Source organism: Bos indicus, chromosome 12 (genome assembly GCF_029378745.1).
Source record: "Bos indicus isolate NIAB-ARS_2022 breed Sahiwal x Tharparkar chromosome 12, NIAB-ARS_B.indTharparkar_mat_pri_1.0, whole genome shotgun sequence".
Lineage (NCBI taxonomy): Eukaryota > Metazoa > Chordata > Mammalia > Artiodactyla > Bovidae > Bos > Bos indicus.
In genome coordinates, this window is record NC_091771.1 from 33586095 (window position 1) to 33606353 (window position 20259).

Here is a 20259-nt window from a genome sequence, read left to right on the forward strand (position 1 = left end):
GAAATAGTCACTGAACACCTGCTCTGTGCCATGAACTGTGGATACACAAGGCTGTGATGACACAATTCCTTCCAATAAAGAGCTGGCTTCCAATAGGAGGCTTTGAGGGAAGGGGGTGAGCAGAAGTCAGCATCTGCCAAGGTGATTATGCAGCAGGAGATACCGATTAAAGAGGAGTTCACAGGCATGCAGACACCATGGCAACAGGGGTTTAATGGGAAGGTACAGTCACAGTCACTCAAAACCATCCAGAAGAATGGAGGCTTAAGACAAGTTCTGGAGGATGGCATGAAGGCAGCTAACTGAACAGGATGCAGAAAAGAGGATAGGAATACCTACAACCTCACTAAGGTAAGAGTGTATTTACACCCTAAAGAATTGGTCAAACTGGGGCAAGTGTGAACAGGCAAAACAGGTGCAGACAGGGAGGCAGACAGGAAGCTTTGAGCCTATTTATAGAAGACAAGAGAAAGAATGTCTTAATGGAACATGGTCCCTAAAGGAAGAATCTGAACTAGAATCAGCTAAGGCGGGAGGAGGGACCAGGAGAGGAGGCGGAGGTACAGGGTCTCTGAGTGTCAAAGAGGAAAGTTCTCTGAAGTCAAAGCTCTGACATGGATGGCACAAATGTGAAGTCTGATGGCTTTTACGGGAGCTACTCAGACTTCACCCTAAGGATAACAAGGCACAAAGCACTGAATGGAAAAAAATAGGCAAATTCTTCACTGTAAATCATGCAGCTGGTACTGGTGTTTGATGTCAGCTGAGCAGTTTAAATGACAGTTTCCACACAGCTTAGGTATCAGTATAGTGTCACTGCTGTTTATGTGCCTAAACCATGACATGCTGCAGCTAACACATACACAAATCCATCTGCCTTCACGCTTGAAGCTAAACATACAAATGGTTGAAATCCATGTTTTAAGAACCAAAATCAAGGAATTTTGACCCAACCTACAACGGAAGTCCCAGTGACTTTTCCCATCTATAAAGTGGCAACGAGAGTCTTTCTGGGCAGTTCAAAATGTGTGAGCTTTCTATATGAGATAACTAGGAAAGGGGAAAAAATAAATGTTTTCATCAATTTAACTAAAATATAAAGAAAGGTGGGAATAATAATTATCCCAAGAAATACTTCAAAGTTTAAAATTCAAATGTATTACTCAAAGTATCATTATTTATTTTGTCATTAAATTTTATTTATTTTTCTGGAATTGCTGTGGAAGGAGATTAGCAGATCTTCTCTCAAAACAAGAAGCCATAAAACTGGACAAAACGATCAAAACAAGCATTCAAAGTGCTGAGAAACCGATCATAGAGCACACGAAAAATTCAAAAGCATGAATTCAAGAATAACTGCTCAATCTCAATGAGTGGGAGACTTTGGCATTTAAGCCAAAGTCTGTTTTTTCCTTCTCTCCCCCGGATCCACGTTGCTTAAGTTCTGCTCCGGGCGGTAGGTGGGGAGGGCCCTAAGGACTGGCAACTCTCATCCCCACTCCCAGCCCACGTTGGGTAAATTCTATCCCAGGGCGGGACAGACTGTCAGAACAGGAACAGCCTGAGGGATCCGACAGTATCTGAAGCAGAGCATAAAACTGCCCTGCCTAGGGCACTGTGAAAAAACAATAGACCTCCCGGATCAGGGAAGACAAATCTCTCCCAATACTAGCAGGGGCAAACTGCAGAGTAGACAGAAATTAAACAGGCAGATCCGCGGAAAGATGGCCAAGGAAAACTAGCTAAGATTATACCCAGCCCTGGTGGTCCAGAGGGCAGGTCCATGTCAAGTCCTGGTGAGCCTCTAGTCCCTGACTGAATGCGGGGTCGATTTTAAACTTCCCATCAGTGAGGCCAATTCCGAAGCCGCACACAGATCAAACAACTGGCCCCTCACTGGCTCAAGGGAAGGTCAGGACAACCTCTGACCACCCACTGGCTGACTTCTAAGCTAGGCTGACCCCCTAGAAGTCCAAGATAAAAACCTGGGATGATTTGTTGCTATCCAGTTGGCCTCACAAGAAATAACAAAGGAAATTCTCCAGGACAACAGGAAGTGACACCAGACAGCAATCAATGTACATAAAGAAACAAGGGCAATAAAGGTAATTATATAAGTACTTATAAAAGAATATAATTACATATGTTCTATACTTTCACTTCGATTTTTTTTTAAGTGGTAAAAGATTATAAAATTGCACGATGGACATATCTAGCTGTAACACGGGAGCAGTGGTTCAGTTGCTCAGTCATGTCCAACTCTTTGTGACCCCATGGACTGCAGCCTACCCATCTCCTCTGTCCATGGGATTCTTCAGTCAAGAACACTGGAGTAGCTTGCCATTTCCTTCTCCAGGGCATCTTTCCAACCCAGGGATTGAACCCATGTCTCTTGCACTGCAAGCAGTCTCCTGCAGAGCAGGCGAATTTTTTTTACCGACTGAGCCACTAGGGAAGCCCCGATGTAAAATACATGTCAGCGAAAAGAAGTCAGGAAACAAAGAAGGTATGTGAAGCAAAGACATAACAAGTTGGTAACTCAGATACACAAGAAGAAACGAAAAGAACTGGGAATAAAAGTAAATAAGTAAGTAAAGTGAAACAACTCTATAAATACACTTGTTTTTTTCTGTTTGCTTCTTTAAGAGACATAAAAGTACGTAGGCAGTAAGTACAACATTGTACTATTGGCTTGATAACAAAGACGGATGTAATACACATGGTAATAACAACACAAAGTAGGGGAGAAAATGGACCTACAATGGAGTCAAGTTTCTATATTTTATTGGAATTGAGTTAGTATTAATCTGAAGTTGATGCTGATGAATTAAGACATATACCGTAATTCCTAAAGCAACCACTAAGATAATAACTCCAACACTAACAATCAAAAAGGAATCATCTGGGATTTTCCTGGTGGTCCAGTGGTTAAGAATCTGCCTGCCAGTGCAGGGGACGTGTGTTCAGTTCGGGGCAACTGCCTCGAGGCAACAAGCCTCGGGGCAACTGACCCCGTGTGCCGCAACTTCAGAGCCCACAGGCTCTGGAGCCTGTTTGCCCTCTCATGACAATCAGGAGCCCGCGTACTACAAATAGGGAGTAGCCCCCACTTGCCACAACTAGAGAAAGCGTGCACGCAGCAGTGAAGACCCAGTGCAGCCAAAACATAAGTAATTTTAAGAAATAATCATCTGAACATACAACAATCCCCAGATGAGTCCACCTTCACTTTATCACAAGACTCCTGTTCTTCCAGTTCTTCAAAGATGGGCTTTGTGCACAACAGCCCAAGGGTGAAGAAGGAGAAAGGATGGCACGTACTCGGAAGCATGGACCACGTCAACCAGCAGCCCGCCCAGCACGTACCCATCTTCTTGATGTACCAGTTCTTCCCTCCTTGAGAGCCGTTCCAGTACAGGGCTCCCACCGAGCTCACCAGGGCCATGACCAGCAGGATGCCGAACAGTACCAGGATCTGCACGTTGGTTACCTTCTCCACATTCGACCTCTTGAGAGGGGCTTTGGTGGAATTCTGCACAAGAGCGTTTAAAATCAATAAGGGTCACAGAACACACTCAGGGTCCAAGAGGAGGGGGGAAAGGAGGCAAGTTAACCAAATTCAACAAATAAAAAGACTATATTTTCTTTGCCCAATAAGCAAAGAAATTTTAAAGTGTACTATGTGCCTCAATCAACATCTAGTTTTACATAAAGAACAAAGAAGACACACTCTAAAAATCATCTCAACTCTACCGGATTCAGTCTGTGCTTCTTATGACTACATTTTCACAAAAAACTAGCTACTTGTGTGATCTTAGAACATGGCAGGTTCTACGTCATTTAGATGCAGTTTTAAAGAAATCAAGATGTTGCTAATTTAAGAGAAACAAAGATTCTACATCAGGAAAATCTAGAATCTTCAAAGGAATAACATAGCTAATAACACATGATGAGCTATTTTTTAAGCTCAGTAGCTCAAATTTTAATTGGGGCAGTGCGGGGGGGCGGGGGAAGACATACACAAACACACACGTCAATAATGCAAAATAGAACAGTAGGTGTCAAAAATAACTGGATAGAGGAGGAGTTCATTTGGAAAACTGTGAACAAGAAATAAAGAAGAGTCAAGAAAGCTTGAGGGGCCAGGAGAATTCTGAACAGAGTCATAAGGTCCTAACCACAGACAGAATACAGGCAGGAAGCAACGACAAAAGCAGAAAGACAGTGCAGCTGTCTGAAAATGTTCATGGCCTGCTTTCTCACTGCTGGTGGGGAAACCAGCCCAGCTACACAATAAGCAATTGAGTCCAGAAAACTTCATTAAGACCAGATTTGAGGACCACCGCACATCCCCTTTGGAACTGTATACCCTCTGCAGTGGAAGAGTCAACACAGCTGTTTGCACTGGACAGGTATTCACTGAAGAGTCATTTTTTGAAAATCTCTGAAGGTAGCTGTGGTGAACAGAATAACGTTCCTCCCCAAGATGACCTGGACCATGAATATGTTACTTTATATGGCAAAGGGGCTTTTCTGGTATGACTTAGGGAGATTAACCTGAATTCTCCAAATAGGCCCAATTTAATTACTTAGGTCTTCAAAAGCAGAAAAGGAAGAGATCCTTTCCCAGCTGTGGTCAGAGGGAGCTATAACTAGAGACAAATGGCGAAAGAGATGCAGTGTTGATGCTCTGAAGATGGATGTTATTGTTGTTTAGTCAGTCATGTCTGACTCTTTACAACCCCATGGACTATAGCCCACCAGGCTCCTCTGTCCATGGGATTTACCAGCAAGAATACTGGAGTGGGTTACCATTCCCTTCTCCAGGAAATCTTCCCAACCCAGGGATCAAACCTGAGTCTCCTGCATTGGAAGGCAGATTCTTTACCACTGAGCCATCAGGGAAGTCCCTAAGATGGATGTGCTTAGTCGCTCAGTTGTGTCCGACCCTTTGCAACTCCATGGTCTGTAACCCACCAGGCTCCTCTGTCCATGGGATTCTCCAGGCAAGAATACTGGAGTGGGTTGCCATCCAAGAAATTCAGGCAGCCTTTAGGAGGCTGGGAAAGGCAAGAAAGGAGTCTCCTCTGGAACCTCCTGGAATGTTCTAAAGGGGAAGGCTGCTGGCCAACACCACGATGTGGATGAGACCCTCAACAGACCTCCGCCCTAGAGAATGTCCTGTAAGAGCTTCATGTGGTTGCAAGCCACGGCATTTGTGCGATTTGTTGTAGGAGCAACGGGAAACTGACACAGTAACACAGCAGATGGTGACAACCCTCCTGGAGGAAGAAAGAGCAGAAGCCAGGGGAGGACAGTGGGGGTGGGGAGGCGGGAGCTCCCCTCCAGAGTCTCTTTCCATGAGTCCTGAGCCTTGTCCCTCTACAGGAGACACTGATTCGCAAGATTGGGTGATCTGAATGCTTGCAGGGCACTGACTGGCCATAAAAATGGTGCCAACTCAAGTCCACTCTCTCCCTCCCTCTTCCCAATCTATCGGACCCCAACAGAGCTAGGATGAAAATGTCCCTGAAAGTAAGACCACAAAGGCACAACGTGAGAACAAAATCAAGATTAAAAACGAAAAGCGACTCATTCCTATGTTCCATAGAGAATCTCAGACCACAGAAGGCTGCAACTTATCTGAATTCTATCCCCAAATCCAAGACTACTGTTACTGTGGCTTTCTGTGAGGTTGGGGAGTCTAGGAGTTGCGAAGCTGGTGATTTTGTAGTCTTATAAGAATCTAAACAGCATAGCACCATCTCCTTCACATATACTCTTTTCTCCATTTCACTTTCAGTTCAGTTCAATCGCTTAGTTGTGTCTGATTCTTTGTGACCCCATGGACTGCAGCCTGCCAGGCTTCCCTATCCATCACCAACTCCTGAAGCTTGTTCAAACTCATGTCCATCGAGTTGGTGATGCCATCCAACCATCTCATCCTCTGTCGTCTCCTCCTCCTGCCTTCAATCTTTCCCAGCATCAGGGTCTTTTCCAATGAGTCACCTCTTCGCATCAGGTGGCCAAAGTATTGGAGTTTCAGCTTCAACGTCAATCCTTCCAGTGAATATTTAGGATTGATTTCCTTTAGGATGGACTGGTCGGATCTCCTTGCTGTCCAAGCGACTCTCAAGAGTCTTCTCCAACACCACAGTTCAAAAGCATCAATTCTTCAGCACTCAGCTTTCTTTATAGTCCAACTCTCACATCCATACATGACTACTGGAAAAACCATAGCTTTGACTGACAGACCTTCATTGGCAAAGTAATGTCTCTGCTTTTTAATATGTTGTCTAGGTTTGTCAAAACTTTTCTTCCAAGGAACAAGTGTCTTTTAACTTCATGGCTGCAGTCACCATCTGCAGTGATTTTGGAGCTTCATTTTAGTTTCACTTTATAGTTCCCTAAATTACTCATCCTTTGAAGATTTTTAAAAAAATTTTCCTCTGGAATCTAAATGGAAATCCATCAGTAAAGGCCAACTCATCAAATATCATCTCAAAGTTGATAGGGTTGACACACCATCTTTGGCCTCATGGCAAGAGACAGAAGACCTGTTTCAAGACTGCCTACCCCAACCTTTTAAACGTTATTTTTAATAAACATTCATTGGAGATACAAGTAGGAAAAAATTTACAATAAACATTATTTCTATGACTCTGTAAGTTTAATAACTTCTGATCTTTCCCAGTGTTTGAATCCTGGCCAGTTAACTGGGTTAAGAGAAGCTGTGTTTCATTAAACACAAGAGCAACAACCCAAAACTTCCAGCTTCAGCCCATGTACTTAGGGGAGACAAGGTCTACGTGCTCACTCCTCTTCCCTAAGCATTTCTCCTTGTAGTGATGAGCCTGTAATAATGCAAGTAGGAATCTGATATAAGTTCCTCTCCAAAATTCTCAGAAAATACTGCTACTTCTGAGTGATGGAGTTCTAAACAGAAACAAGCCAAAACATCAGATTTTGCAAAATTTTAAATCAGGCCTGAACTTCATGTTTGATTCCCTTCTAAGAAAACAGTTAGCAGGGTACTAGTCAGAACAAGGAGCCAGACTGCCTAGGTTCGAATCCCAGCTCTCTCTTACTGGGAATATAACTTTGGCAACTTACTTAGGTTCTGCGCCTGTGTCCTCATCTAGAAAATGGGAACAACAATTTGTATTCTTCATAGCACTGTTGTGAGAAATCAATGAGTTCATAAATGCAAGTTTCTTGGAACAATGCATGGGGCACTATTTGCTGTTATTAATGTGACGGTATCTCTTTCCCATTCAGTCAATCAACAGAAACAGCAGACATTGAAAAATTTTTACCTGTAAGTACTCTCCACATGAAATGAGGGAACTCTGAAGAGCGAAAGACATTGAGGTGAGAGTTGAAAAAACAAAAATGGAGAAGAACCCTAAGGCAACAGTGTTTCCTCTCTGTGGTCAAGCAGCACAAGTACAGACAGAAACGTTATTTCACAAACAGGATGGCTTCCAGCTACGTGTGTTACATTATATTCCTTTTAAAAGCTCATTATCTTTACTTGTTGTTTTAGCCCTAAAGGCACAGCAACCCTAGCACAGCTAGTTCCTGGGGCTTTCCATTATTCTGCACTTGAGCAGTCAACACGTAAGAAGGCTCACAAAGAGGCTTACCACATGCAGAGGCAAGGAAGGTGCCCAGCACACTCAGGGGACACAGACCTCACGAGTTCACTTAGTGTATGTACCTTGTTCACCGAAGGGAGGGCAGAATCACTCTTGAGTGTCACTTAATTATCTCTTACGCCTTAGTTAACGAAGCTGTATTACCAATACACGATCTAGAGAAACAGCGTGCTTAGTCGCTCAGTCGTGTATGACTCTTTGTGATCCCACAGATTCTAGCCGGCCAGGCTCCTTTGTCCATGGGATTTTTTCAGGCAAGAACACTGGAGTGGGTTGCCATTTCCTTCTCCGGGGGATCTTCCCGACCCAGGGATAGAACACGCATCTCCTGAGTCTCCTATATTGCAGGTGGATTCTTTACCCACTGAGCCATTGGGGAAGCCCAAGATTTCCACAGAGAAACAGTACTGCACCCTGAAAAAAGAACCACTCAGGGTACAAGGAATCTTAGAGAGCGGTCACATTTGTAAAATGCACAACCTGAAAACTAGTTTCAGGGCCCTGCCCAAATCTGAGCGGGTGCCTCGTGTTCTGTCACTTCATCATAAAGACGGAGGTGAAGTGTGGCCACTGGGGCTTCCAGCTCTGGCCGCTGGCTGCTGATGCTGGGCTGGAGCAGGGTGAGGACCCTCCCCAGGTGGCAGGGCACTAAGCTATTCACGGAGTTCAGGTCTTCCACACAGCCGTTCAGAACCCACACACTTCACGTGTTCTGATCAGCGCTGGTAGACAGGTGAGGACCTGCAGGAAGGCTGGAGCAGGTGCATCCCAGGTAAGTGCGTCTTCATCCACTCAAGAGCTGCCTCCCAGCACTCACCAGCTCCTCTCTTTGTGAGCTGCCATGGACCCCTCCTGCCCAGTGCGCTCTGCAGCAACCCGCCTGCCTCCAAGACCAGGACTGCCCTAAGCCCCTAGGCCCTCCTCCCTGCCCCTGCCTCACCCATGCTTCCCGGGAGGTCCCCCCGGCAGGTGGGGGTCTCCGTGCAGACTCCCATGCTGCAGAAGACAATGTTACTAAGCGTATACCCAGGACCCGCTAATACTCTGACACTTTCTTCCTCCAGTGCTGCGTTTAAAACCCACATTTAACATTCCTGCATTGGCTACACTGCCTTCTGCCCCTTCCCCCAGGAAGTCCACCAACTGTCCCCTCCCCCCACTCCCTGAAGACTCAAGTCACCAGCTTCAGCGTCCCTCTCTACCTGGCCCTCATCCTATGGTCACCAAATGCTGTGGTCCCTGCATCGTCCATCACTCCTCAATGGCCTCCAACAGCTTTCCTTTAGCATCCTAGCCCCTGGAGATCAGGCCTGGGTCCCTCTACTCCACAAACCCTCTGTCCCAGGAGGTCAAAGCCAAGCGCCCTGCACAGAGGCCTGTCACTCATCAATCTTCCTCCACTTCAGTGAGTCTCAGCCCTTCTAATCCCCCTGACCTTCCTCTCCTGTCTGCACTGCAGTGACCAGCTGGTGTAGACACCAGGCTATATCCCCCCATTGGTCCTAATCAATAGCTAACTCTCTTCTTCTATATCATTTGACCTTCAAGAGCGGACCAACACAACAGCCTCTGTTCTTCAATTCAACGTCTAAAATGTGCTTCTTGGTGTCTGGTCAAATGACACCTCTGGAAAATCCCATGGACAGAGGAGCCTGGTAGGTTGGAGTCCATGGGGTCACGAAGAGTCTGACAGGACTGAGTGACGTCACTTTCACTTTTCACTTTCATGCATTGGAGAAGGAAATGGCAACCCACTCCAGTGTTCTTGCCTGGAGAATCCCAGGGACAGAGGAGCCTGATAGGCTGCCGTCTATGGGATCGCACAGAGTTGGACATGACTGAAGAGACTTAGCAGCAACCTGGGCTGGCTGGCCTTCCATATGGACCTGTGTGTGTGTGTATGTGTGTGCGCGTGCGCCTGCTCAGTCATGTCCAACTCTATGTGACCCCATGGACTGTAGCCCTCCAGGCTCCTCTGCCCATGGAATTTTCCAGGCAAGAATACTAGAGCAGCTTGCCATCTCCTACTCCAAGGAATCTTCCCAACTCAGGGACTGAATCCTCATCTCTTGTGTCTCCTGCATTGACAGGTGGATTCTTGACCACTGAGCCACATGGGAAGTCCCCATGGACCCACGGCCCTCAGGAATGACCTGCATCACACAATCATCTCTCCACTCTGTAATCCCCATCACTCCTCGGTCTATCTAACTCTCTGGGGGGGTGAGACAGGGCCTTTCACTATTGTATCCACAAAGCCTGGTACAAGATATGGTGCATGGTGGCCACTAAACACTTTTAAGTCAAGAAATATCACCAAATATGTGTCTCGGAGGCTATACAAAAGGACAGACAAGTTGAAAAGCCAATCCTAATGATAATAATCTTAAAAAATGAACAGGGAGAAAGAACAAAATCATTTTAGTACTTTTTCTCTTTGGTATAAGATACAAAGAACAAACATGATTTCAAAACTAACTGATTTTCAACTGCCTGCTGCTGCTGCTAAGTCGCTTCAGTCGTGTTCGACTCTGTGCGACCCCACAGACGGCTTCCTACCAGGCTCCCCCATTCCTGGGATTCTCCAGACAAGAACACTGGAGTGGGTTACCCTTTCCTTCTCCAATGCATGAAAGTGAAAAGTGAAAGCGAAGTTGCTCAGTCGTGTCCGACTCCTAGCGACCTCATGGACTACAGCCTACCAGGCTCCTCTGTCCATGGGATTTGCCAGGCAAGAGTACTGGAGTAGGGTGCCATTGCCTTCTCTGTTCAACTGCCTACAATTCAGTTAAATAAGACAATTTCCTAAAAAATCTTAATCAATCGTGTGAGAAGGAGAAGTAGAGAGAAAAATTAAGAAGTAGAACAAATCCCCTCCTTGAGTTTAAAGACAAAACAGGCGAGGACTGACTGTCCCATTAGATCCAGAAAATAAAGATGGTTGATATTTCAGGCAAGAGGTAACAAATACCTGATACAAGAAAAGAAAACCAGGAGAAACCACCTGGGAACCAAAATAAAGGCCCCTCCTTTCCAAATTTAGGTTCACAGACAAAACTCCAGCCTCTTAAATGCAACATCTGCATTTTCCACCCTCTACTCCATAAAGAAAAAACAAACAAACAAACAGGAAAAACAGACTAAAATCGGCATTGTTTCTCAGCACAGAAATGTTTTACCTGCATGAGCTTGGTGTCATGTCCAGTGTAGACAACTATGCCAAAGCCCCACTGAGTGTTTCTAAGCTGTGTGCCTCTCAATAAGATCTGGTCCGGCCCAAGGGCAACGGGGCTAAAAACAAGAAACAACATTTATATTCAATGAGAGTTCAAAACAAATGAGCATGAGCTTCCCCCTTAAACAAAAACCCACAATAACTGAAGTGCTTCCTTTAGTCGAATTTGGACTATTTCACTGGGACACAGGGGCCGTAAAAGTTACCACTGGCTTAATCTACCCCAAAAGAGACCCACACAGAAAGGCTGACCTCATCCATTCATCAACACAGAAAAGGTTTCCTTTCTTTTTTTTTCCTTTAAAACATGAAGAGGAAATATTGTCTCTTATAACTCTATTAGGAAACTCAATATACAAAAAGGAACTTGCTAAGATAACCAGAAATTTATTCATTTGGGAAAGTCAGTTTATAGATTATACAAAAAAAAGAAAAAAAAAAAAAAACCAAAGCTATAATATCAGATCTGTCAAAGATGACTTCGTTAAATAAAAGCCTGAGTGAAAATTTAGAAATTTAAAAAGATAGTCTACAGAATGGCTCTGAGGACTGCATGAAACCGAGAAAGCTGTCACACTTAGAGTAGTCTCAGGTTGATTCCTATGGCTGGGTCCTTCCCTTTGGGTCTGTTCAAATGTGAAGGTGGGGAGTGCTAGTAAGAGGCATGATGATGAAAGATGAGCAGAAGAGAGACACTGCAGCCCAACGTAATGACAAAAAATGACTCAAATGATAAACCAAATGCCAAGAGGACAAGGACGACAGAACACAAACAGGGCCGTGAACATTCTAATGGGAGGGTAGTTGTTCCTTTCATTTAACTTGCTAAAAGCATAGACTACTTAGAAGAAAGCAAAAAGATAAATAAAAAGGATGTTTCTCTAACAACTGTTGGCCTTTATACACTTCAGACACCTCTCTTCTGCTTTTCTGCACAATTTTATGCACCCAAAACCAACTAGTCTTTTACCTGATGGGTAACACACACAGAAAGACACACCAGGTGAGTTTTGTGAAGCTTATTTCAGACCCTTGTGACATTTTCTTGCCAAAAGTCAGGTCTTTCCTTACATTTCAGGGAAGGCTTAAATTGATTTAAATGGTGTTTTGAAAAAAGCTCAACATAGAGAAATCTGTTTTAAAACATTATGAAACCAAAAGACAAACTGATATTTCCCAAAGTTCCTATATATAATCCTTAAGTCATGTTAAAGATTAAAATAAAAACCACTAAGACAAGAGGAAGTGGTACCTTTTCCCATCCAAGTTCAAGTTCCCGGTGAAGTCGTAGAGGTGGCGATTGGGCCCTTCGCACTCTATGGTCCCAGACAACTTCATCAGCACCTCCCTCGTCTGCATGTCCGCAGTGTGACTCAAACCCTAAAACGTTCAACCCCAAGAGGAAACTAAACACAACCTTCCAGGCTTGGGAACAACACTCAGCACCCCTACTGTTAATCAAAGGGAAGCCTGAATCAACTAAAATGGAATCATTTGGGGGGAGGGGGGTCCTCAAACGTATCAACCCCTCAGGATGGATCATAGGTGGCTTTGGCCACAGCAACCAAATAGAAAAGGTTCAAAAAAATTCAACGAAGCAGAAAGTCAAGACTCTACTACTATGCTGACACATTCATACTAAAGTCATAATTTGTTGTTGTTCAGTCACTAAGTCCTGTCTGACTCTTTGAGACCCCATAGACGGCAGCACACCAGGCTTCCCTGTCCTTCGCTGTCTCCCAGAGTTTGCTCAAACTCATGTCCATTGAGTTGGTGATGCTATGCAACAATCTCATCCTCTGTTGTCCCCTTTTTCTTCCTGCCTTCAACCTTTCCCAGCATCAAGTCTTTTCCACTGAGTCAGCTTTTCGCATCAGGTGGCCAAGTAATGGAGCTTCCGTATGATAATTAGCACACCAAAACACCTTACAGAAAGCATCCTTCATTAGCGGTATCCTGACATGACCATAAACACAGAATAAAGTACCCCTTTAATACACCGTGATGTGTAATGCCCTGTGACTCTTCTCTAAAGAGAAAAATAAAATGTCTAAGCCAAATATCTAACACAGAAATGAAAAATATGTGGACAGAATCATCAAATTCCACTTGGTACCGCAGAAAACTGAAGTGTCAAAATGAATCATTGTTCATTGAAACTTAAAACTTTTCTAGTAAAGACTAATCTCCATTCAAGAATTAAAATATATGGTACGAATAGCTTTATTTAAGGCATGGACATTTTGTACACTGGAAATCTAATCTACTACTCTCTAGAATTAGAATCTCCATGAAAACAACGAAGTCCAGTGAGGCGCCCTACTCTCTAGAATTAGAATCTCCATGAAAACAACAAAGTCCAGTGAGGCGCCCAGAGCCCATCTGGGTCCTCTGTCGCTGCATGTGCTGCCCACTGCCTCTCCCAGGATCCCTTTCCAGCCACCCCAACAGGTGGAGAGTCCAGTAAGATGTAAACCAAGACATGGCTCCCTGCGTGGCCTGCGCTCTAATGAAGCCCACTTTTTCCAGTTTTGTCATCACTCCCAAGGAATCCCTCGCTAACCATGCTCTTCCCATGGATCCTATCAGGGTGAAGGCATCACCTTTTGTGACAGAACATTTTGTTCCCTCTGGAAACAGCACCGACGGTTAACCTGTAGGAAGTGCGTTACAATCTGGGCTCCATGACGACGCAAGTGGTAAAGGGCCACGTTACCTGACGTATTTTAAGGTTCGTCTCCCCGTCCAGATTGGCTGTTTCAACGTAACACATTGCCTGAGGTTCACTAAGGAGAGAGAAAACGAAACAGCCAAGTTGAGTAAGGTCCACTCTGGCACTTCACGGCTGACAGAGCCTCCGCCACGGAAACTCTGCTAGGTGGACCCTCACAGGGGTGTCAGAATCGACCAGCGCAGGAGCAGCGACTGACCAGGCAGACAGACGGACACTCTAGTCCAGTGATCCGCCCACAAGGGCCGCACACAACGGCACCTGACCTCACCTGGGCAGAAGTAACAGAGGATGAACAGAAGGGAACAGGCACGTGACGGGAAGCACAAGATGTCCCAGCTAAGACCGGCCCAGTGGGCTCAGGTGACCCTGAAAGTCAGAGGTCGGCTTGCCCTTGACCACACACAAGAGCCGCCCACACACAAGAGCCGCACACGCGGCTTCTGAACGAGATCATGGCCGGAGGAGCTGAGAAACCAAGGCAGGGGGTTGCAGGCCTTTTCTTTCTACAGTTTTTACTATGTCAATAGGCAACTCAACAGGCAACTTTTAAATCAAAACACCTAATTTCAAGGACAGAAAATTCAAAGAAGAAACGTAGGCATGGCAGAGACTACACCCCGAGTTTGGATATTCAGATCCGGGCAGCAGAGTTCGGGGTTAAGAGAACGGATTCTATGACCACCAGCCACGTACAGTCTCCTGGCGCTGCCCTTCCTGGTGGTGTGACCTCAGTCAGCTGTCCCATCTCTCTGCATCCCATGATTTCTCATGGACCAAGTAGGGATGTCTAGGGTTGGTGGGAAGATTACACGGGATGACATGCTCAGCAGGTGTCTTGGCACAAATGCCAGCAAGCACACGGGAGACGTGATGTCTGCTCGGACACGCTGCCTTCAAACCAGGCTTTCTGAGGGTCACATCCGATCCTCATAACCCAAACTATCAAGTGAGCAACGTTTTACTATTTCTGAGAGTTTCTGGGTTACTGATCATTAAGGACAAACATGAGCCCTGCTCCAGTGTATACAGTGCTTTTCCCTCTCTACAGGCCTGGGGTGCTTTTATTAAGCTTTTTATCTCAAGGAGAAAATTCGTGCTAAGGCTTAAAATCTGACAAAATGAGTGATTCGGTCCCATAAAAGAAAGTCTGTCTGCGCTCAAATCACACACACCCAGTGTGACGCTGATTCCCAGCATGACATCGGTACAGCATCTAGTTTAACCTTGAGCTCAAGTTCAAGTGTATTCTTATCCTGATTTGGGCTTTTCTTCTCTGATAGATGTTTTTATGTGTCATCCAGGGGAAAGTCAAGGACTGAGATGTCTATCATATATCTATCATTTAGTGATGACACCTCTGTGACACAAATTATCTAGAAAATAAGGCAATGATGCTTGGACAGAAAGGGAGCAAAATATGGACCATCTGCAGGTCACACGGATGTTGAGAAATGCCTGTGGTCTCTGAACCTCTAGTGAAGGTAGGCCTGGATTCTGGGGAAGGCTACTGGGCTGGACCCTCCATCAGAGCTGGTCCTCAAGTTTCAGAGACTCTGTGACCTTGATGCTACTCAACACACCACTCCACTGCTCTGAAATGTTTCCCTACCAATGAGGAACAGCCCAGAACAGCCATGAGATGAAAACGAATCAAAAAACAGAAAAGTTCAGGAAAAAGTACAAGGTGAAGGCAGGACAACACAAAGGAGTAAAAAAGGAGGAGAGTGGGAGGGGGTGGCGACCCGGAGGTGGACGGAAGGTGACCGGAGTCCTCTCCAGGCACCAGGTGACACTCTACTGTTCTCAACACCGACTTCAAAGCCCTGCCCACGAGCCCACCTGACCTGGAGGAGAGCAGGACCACGTCTGCTGGAAGGTACTGCCCGTTGACGACTTTGACGATGTCTCCCACGGCCACCTAGAACCCGGGGACAAGGACACAGACGCATGAGAGACAAGAAAGTGCAAAGTGGTTAAACATCTGGAGGAAAAATTACTGTGTAACTGTGCCATGATGTTTAAGGCAGAGAAGCTCAAATTCTTTTCCTCCACAAGAATAAAAACATTTCAATACAGACAAATGGTAATACTGCCTTTTTACAATGATGCTGAACGCAGGAGCAGAAGAGAGATGAGTCAAAATGACCAAGGTCTCACTTTCTCACAGCTATTCATCCACTTACAAACACACGCATGTCCATCCCCACGGCTGTGGACAGCAGGGCGAGTGGCTAAGGGCACAGATCCAGAGCCTGCCTGGATCAATCCCCCTTCCCCAGGGACACCCCTTCCCCATGCGTGTAAACATCTGACGTTCATATCCAATTTAAAGGCAAAAGAAAGGCAAATAATTAAAGGAGATCCCATAATGATGTCAAAGACGACACACACCTATTTCAACAACCAGCACAACCAAAAGTATTTATGAAAACTGAAAACGTTTTCTTAACATAAAAACATTTTATGTGAATAGTTTAATTACACAGAACAAAATCAGAAGCAATTAGTTAAGGAAAAAACTAGAAAGGAAAATTACTCATGTTTTCAAAAGAAAAAAGGCCATGAATTTTTTTTTTTTTTAGTTCAAAGTGGGAGGACAGGGAAATTATGGCTTTCCCTTGTCTTTGCTAATGGGGTAGAAATGCTTCTTAGATTTAAAAAAAAAGTACTAAGAAGTTTTTTATATATGAGAAACTACTTACTTGGAATTTCATTTGAAAATAGTTTTCTATCTGGTGTTCTTATGTGTGGTTGTCTCTTGGGTGTGTAAGACAACCTAGAGGAAGGTTTCTTAAGGAGGGAAAGAGCCCCCCAACAGTCCCTAAATCCCCTCTTGCCTCACAGGGCTGCTCATAGTTCTGAATAAGCGCAAAGGAAAAAAGAGCCAGGGTCACAGAGACCCCCTTGAAGCTGCTGCTGCAGCTGAAGAACCAGGACGTCCAACTCCAGCTTCCAAGTCTCAGGCTCGAGTCCCGTTGCCTGGGGACCTGAGAGGCAGCCAGCTCCCCAGGCCTGACCCCCTCGCCCCACACATCACCCCAACCTCTCATCACCTGTCCTCTCACACCTTCTCAGCCTCACTCTGAGCAGCTCTGCGGATGCACTGGCTCTCCATCCACCTCTAATTTCTCCCACATAGCTCTTCACTGCAGCATCTGTGAAGCAAGCCTTTCCTGACCTGAACCAGTGGGTCCAGACCAGGTATCCCTCCCTGACGACCCCGGGCATCTGAAGCAGGACCCCGGCCCAGGGCTCAGTGTCCATACAGCATCCTGTTTACCTGCCCATCATTTCCACTACACCTGTGATTCTGGAGTGGGATTCCCAGACCAACAGCATCAACCTCACCGAAGAACTCTTAAAAATGCAAATTCCGAGGCCCCAGCCTGGAGTTGTTGGATCAAAGGGTCTGAGAGAGGAGTTCAGCACATCACTGGACCAGCCCGCCAGGCAACTGGGGTGCCAGCTGAAGCCTGACCACTTAAAACCCCTCCAAGGGCAGGTGCCAGGCTTAATTCTTATCTGCATTTCAGCTAAGACTGCCTCTGGTCCAAGCTCGTCATGCTTCATGCTAAGTTGCTTCAGTCACATCTGACTCTGTGCAATCCCATGGACTGCAGCCTGCCAGGCTCCTCTGTCCATGGGATTCTCCAGGTAAGAATACTGGAGTGGGTTGCCATGCCCTCCTCCAGGGGATCTTCCCTACCCAGGGATCAAACCCAGTCTGTTACATCTAACCTGCATTGGCAGACAGGTTCTTTACCACTAGCACCACCTGGGAAGCCTGATCCATGCTAAGAGATCCAATTAAATAAGCACAATGCATTTTTAACTGAAATAAAAATGCATGTGGCAAAGCATATAACAGGTATTTATTTTGTTTTGTTTTGTTCTCCTCTCAGCAAACGTGTGTGGGAAACAGTAATGAGATTTAGGAATCTGAATCCATCAGCTCCTAGATCCAAAATTCTGAGCTCATCACTCCAATTTCAAGTAGCGTCAGGAGATCCCAAATTCAAATAATTCTCCACTCTGGCCAGGATGACTGCCTTTCCGGGGAGGGGACGGGGAGTGGCAGCAAGGACTTTAGGGAGAGAAAAGCCATTCCTCAGTGTCTGGAGGTTTTCGAGTTTCTCTAGTACTGGGAGCATTGCCACCCTCTGCGGAGGCAAGAACTTCCAACCACTTGACCAAGGGCCATCCCACTTCCAAATGAGATCCAAGTGAGATCAGTTAGTATTTACAACACAGGACCTCTGGGTGTCTATCAGGTTAAGGTGCTATCACGTAACTCTGCTGCTGCTGCTGCTGCTGCTAAGTCACTTCAGTTGTGTCCAACTCTGTGCAACCCCATAGACGGCAGCCCACCAGGCTCCCCCGTCCCTGGGATTCTCCAGGCAAGAACACTGGAGTGGGTTGCCATTTCCTTCTCCAATGCATGAAAGTGAAAAGTGAAAGTGAAGTCACTCAGTCGTGTCCCACTCAGGGACCCTATGGACTGCAGCCTACCAGGCTCCTCCATCCATGGGATTTTCCAGGCAAGACTACTGGAGTGGGTTGCTATTGCCTTCTCTGATCACGTAACTCTGCTGCTGCTGCTAAGTCACTTCAGTTGTGTACGACTCTGTGCAACCCCATAAACGGAAGCCCACCAGGCCCCGCCGTCCGTGGGATTCTCCAGGCAAGAACACTGGAGTGGGTTGCCATTTCCTTCTTCAATGCATGAAAGTGAAAGGGAAGTCGCTCAGTCATGTCTGACTCTTAGCAACCCCATGGACTGCAGCCTACCAGGCTCCTCCATCCATGGGATTTTCCATGCAAGAGGACTGGAGTGGGGTGCCATTGCCTTCTCCGGGGGCTTAATGTAAGCCAGTAACAGAGTTAAAAGAAAAGAACTACAATGAAGGCTGCATTACCACATCTCGGGCATCCTGAAGGCTCACAAAGTTATAGAGACATTTTGAAACATTGTTTATTAAGTGCTTAGCAAGAGAAACTATTATAAGTCACCCTTCTAAAACACAGTCTTCTTCTGAAATGAAGATAGTCAGCTTTGCATCTTGGAATCATGAGTCACACTCCAAGAACATCTTGTGACCGTTAAGCTCCAGTCACAACAGCGACTCCCTGAAAAAGCCAACTTTAGTAGACATGAAACACCCAGATGGCACAGCAGATCCTTTCTCAGTCTTCTATTTATCACTAGCAACCACCGAATCACCAGGCCGTTCTCAAGCCCTGCCAACCCCAACTTCCAGGCGTGTGGATGCAAAGCCTTCTTGCTCTCATAAAGCTAAAAGCATCAACAACTCTCAGCCTCAGGACCAACATAAGACAATTCCAAACCCCGACTCTATCACTTCAGATTTAGTGCTAATCAGACCCAAACCCTTTGCACCAAAAATGTCAGAAGGGAGAATCTCAAAAGTGAAAAAAAAAAAAAACTTAAAAAAATTGAACTGACACTAAGATAGCAACAGAAGATGAGAGGAAAATGTTTCTTGAACTGGGTTTAGGAACTAGAGAATGCTGTGAATTTTCAGAAACATCCATCAAGAGCAATGAATTTCCCAGCTCTGAGCCGACATGGGAGAACACCTAGAAGATCCAGAAACAAAGGATACACACGCCCGTTCTAGGGAAGTCTCAGGGGAAAACCACACTGCCACACTTACCTGAAATGGACATGGCTTGTGTCTTAACACAAACTGGATTCCAAAATCTACAGTAAAGAGTAATTACAAGTCTCCAAGCCAGTATTTTCTGGCATATCTGCCATCACAATATTATAACTATCCTCCAATTAAAATACACAAATTTAAAAAATAAAATCAGTCTTTACCTCTTTCCACACAATGGTTTGCCACATACCATTCCTTAACACTGACAAAGAAAAACAAAACAATGTATTGGTTAATACCTATGATAATCAGAATAAGACCACCTTTCCAAACTCCAAAAGGCTCCTTTTAAAATTCCACTGATTAATTCCAATACACCATGTCCTTAGACATAAAGGTGTAATACCACCACTCCCCAAAACAGAGCCCCATCAAGATACTTACATACCATATATACAGCAATGCATACACATAAATACATGTGTATGCAAGGAAGTTACATCTATGCATATTTAGCCCATATGAAGTAAAGGACATCACTGTGCTGCTGCAAGATTTTACCAAAACACATATGCACCCCCTAATAACACAGAGCTACTGTTCTAGAAATGCTAGAATAAGTAGACAGACGTAGGGAGCAATTGCAAAGCCAGAGTATAAATGCTTTGACTTTTTATGGACATAAAGTATGTCTCGCTCCTGAAAACTACCATCTTTTCTTAAATTCTACACAAATCCTGTTCAAATCTTAACTACCAGGACTCACCTTCTGTTGGACTTGTCTGACATTTTGCTATCTTTAATGTATTTTATAGATTACTTCCCTCAATTTATCTCAACACCATTAACTACCGATTTAAAACTCCTTAAATGCAAGTTTTGTTCTTAAGTTTTCTAGCAGAAAAAGTGAGTCAGCCTGGAATCTTACCTATGGTTTTCTTTTTGTTAACTGCATTGTCTGCCTTATGTCGCTTCTGTTACAGAAAGAAAAAAAGATGTTAGTTTCAAAAG

The 20259-nt window shown here is 45.1% G+C and overlaps 1 protein-coding gene across 2 annotated transcripts in view; it reads right to left on the reverse strand.

Moving 5' to 3' along the window:
* The window catches only part of LOC109567044 (phospholipid-transporting ATPase IB), a 495212-nt gene that overhangs the window by 375585 nt on the left and 99368 nt on the right, over window positions 1-20259 (reverse strand). For both annotated transcript variants that reach the window (XM_070800266.1, XM_070800264.1), the window contains exons 5-11: window positions 20177-20222; window positions 19470-19510; window positions 15472-15545; window positions 13610-13679; window positions 12146-12273; window positions 10838-10949; window positions 3367-3532 (exon numbers count right to left, since the gene is read on the reverse strand). In XM_070800266.1, the coding sequence (XP_070656367.1) occupies window positions 3367-3532; window positions 10838-10949; window positions 12146-12273; window positions 13610-13679; window positions 15472-15545; window positions 19470-19510; window positions 20177-20222 (637 nt within the window). The remainder of the gene's footprint in view (window positions 1-3366; window positions 3533-10837; window positions 10950-12145; window positions 12274-13609; window positions 13680-15471; window positions 15546-19469; window positions 19511-20176; window positions 20223-20259) is intronic.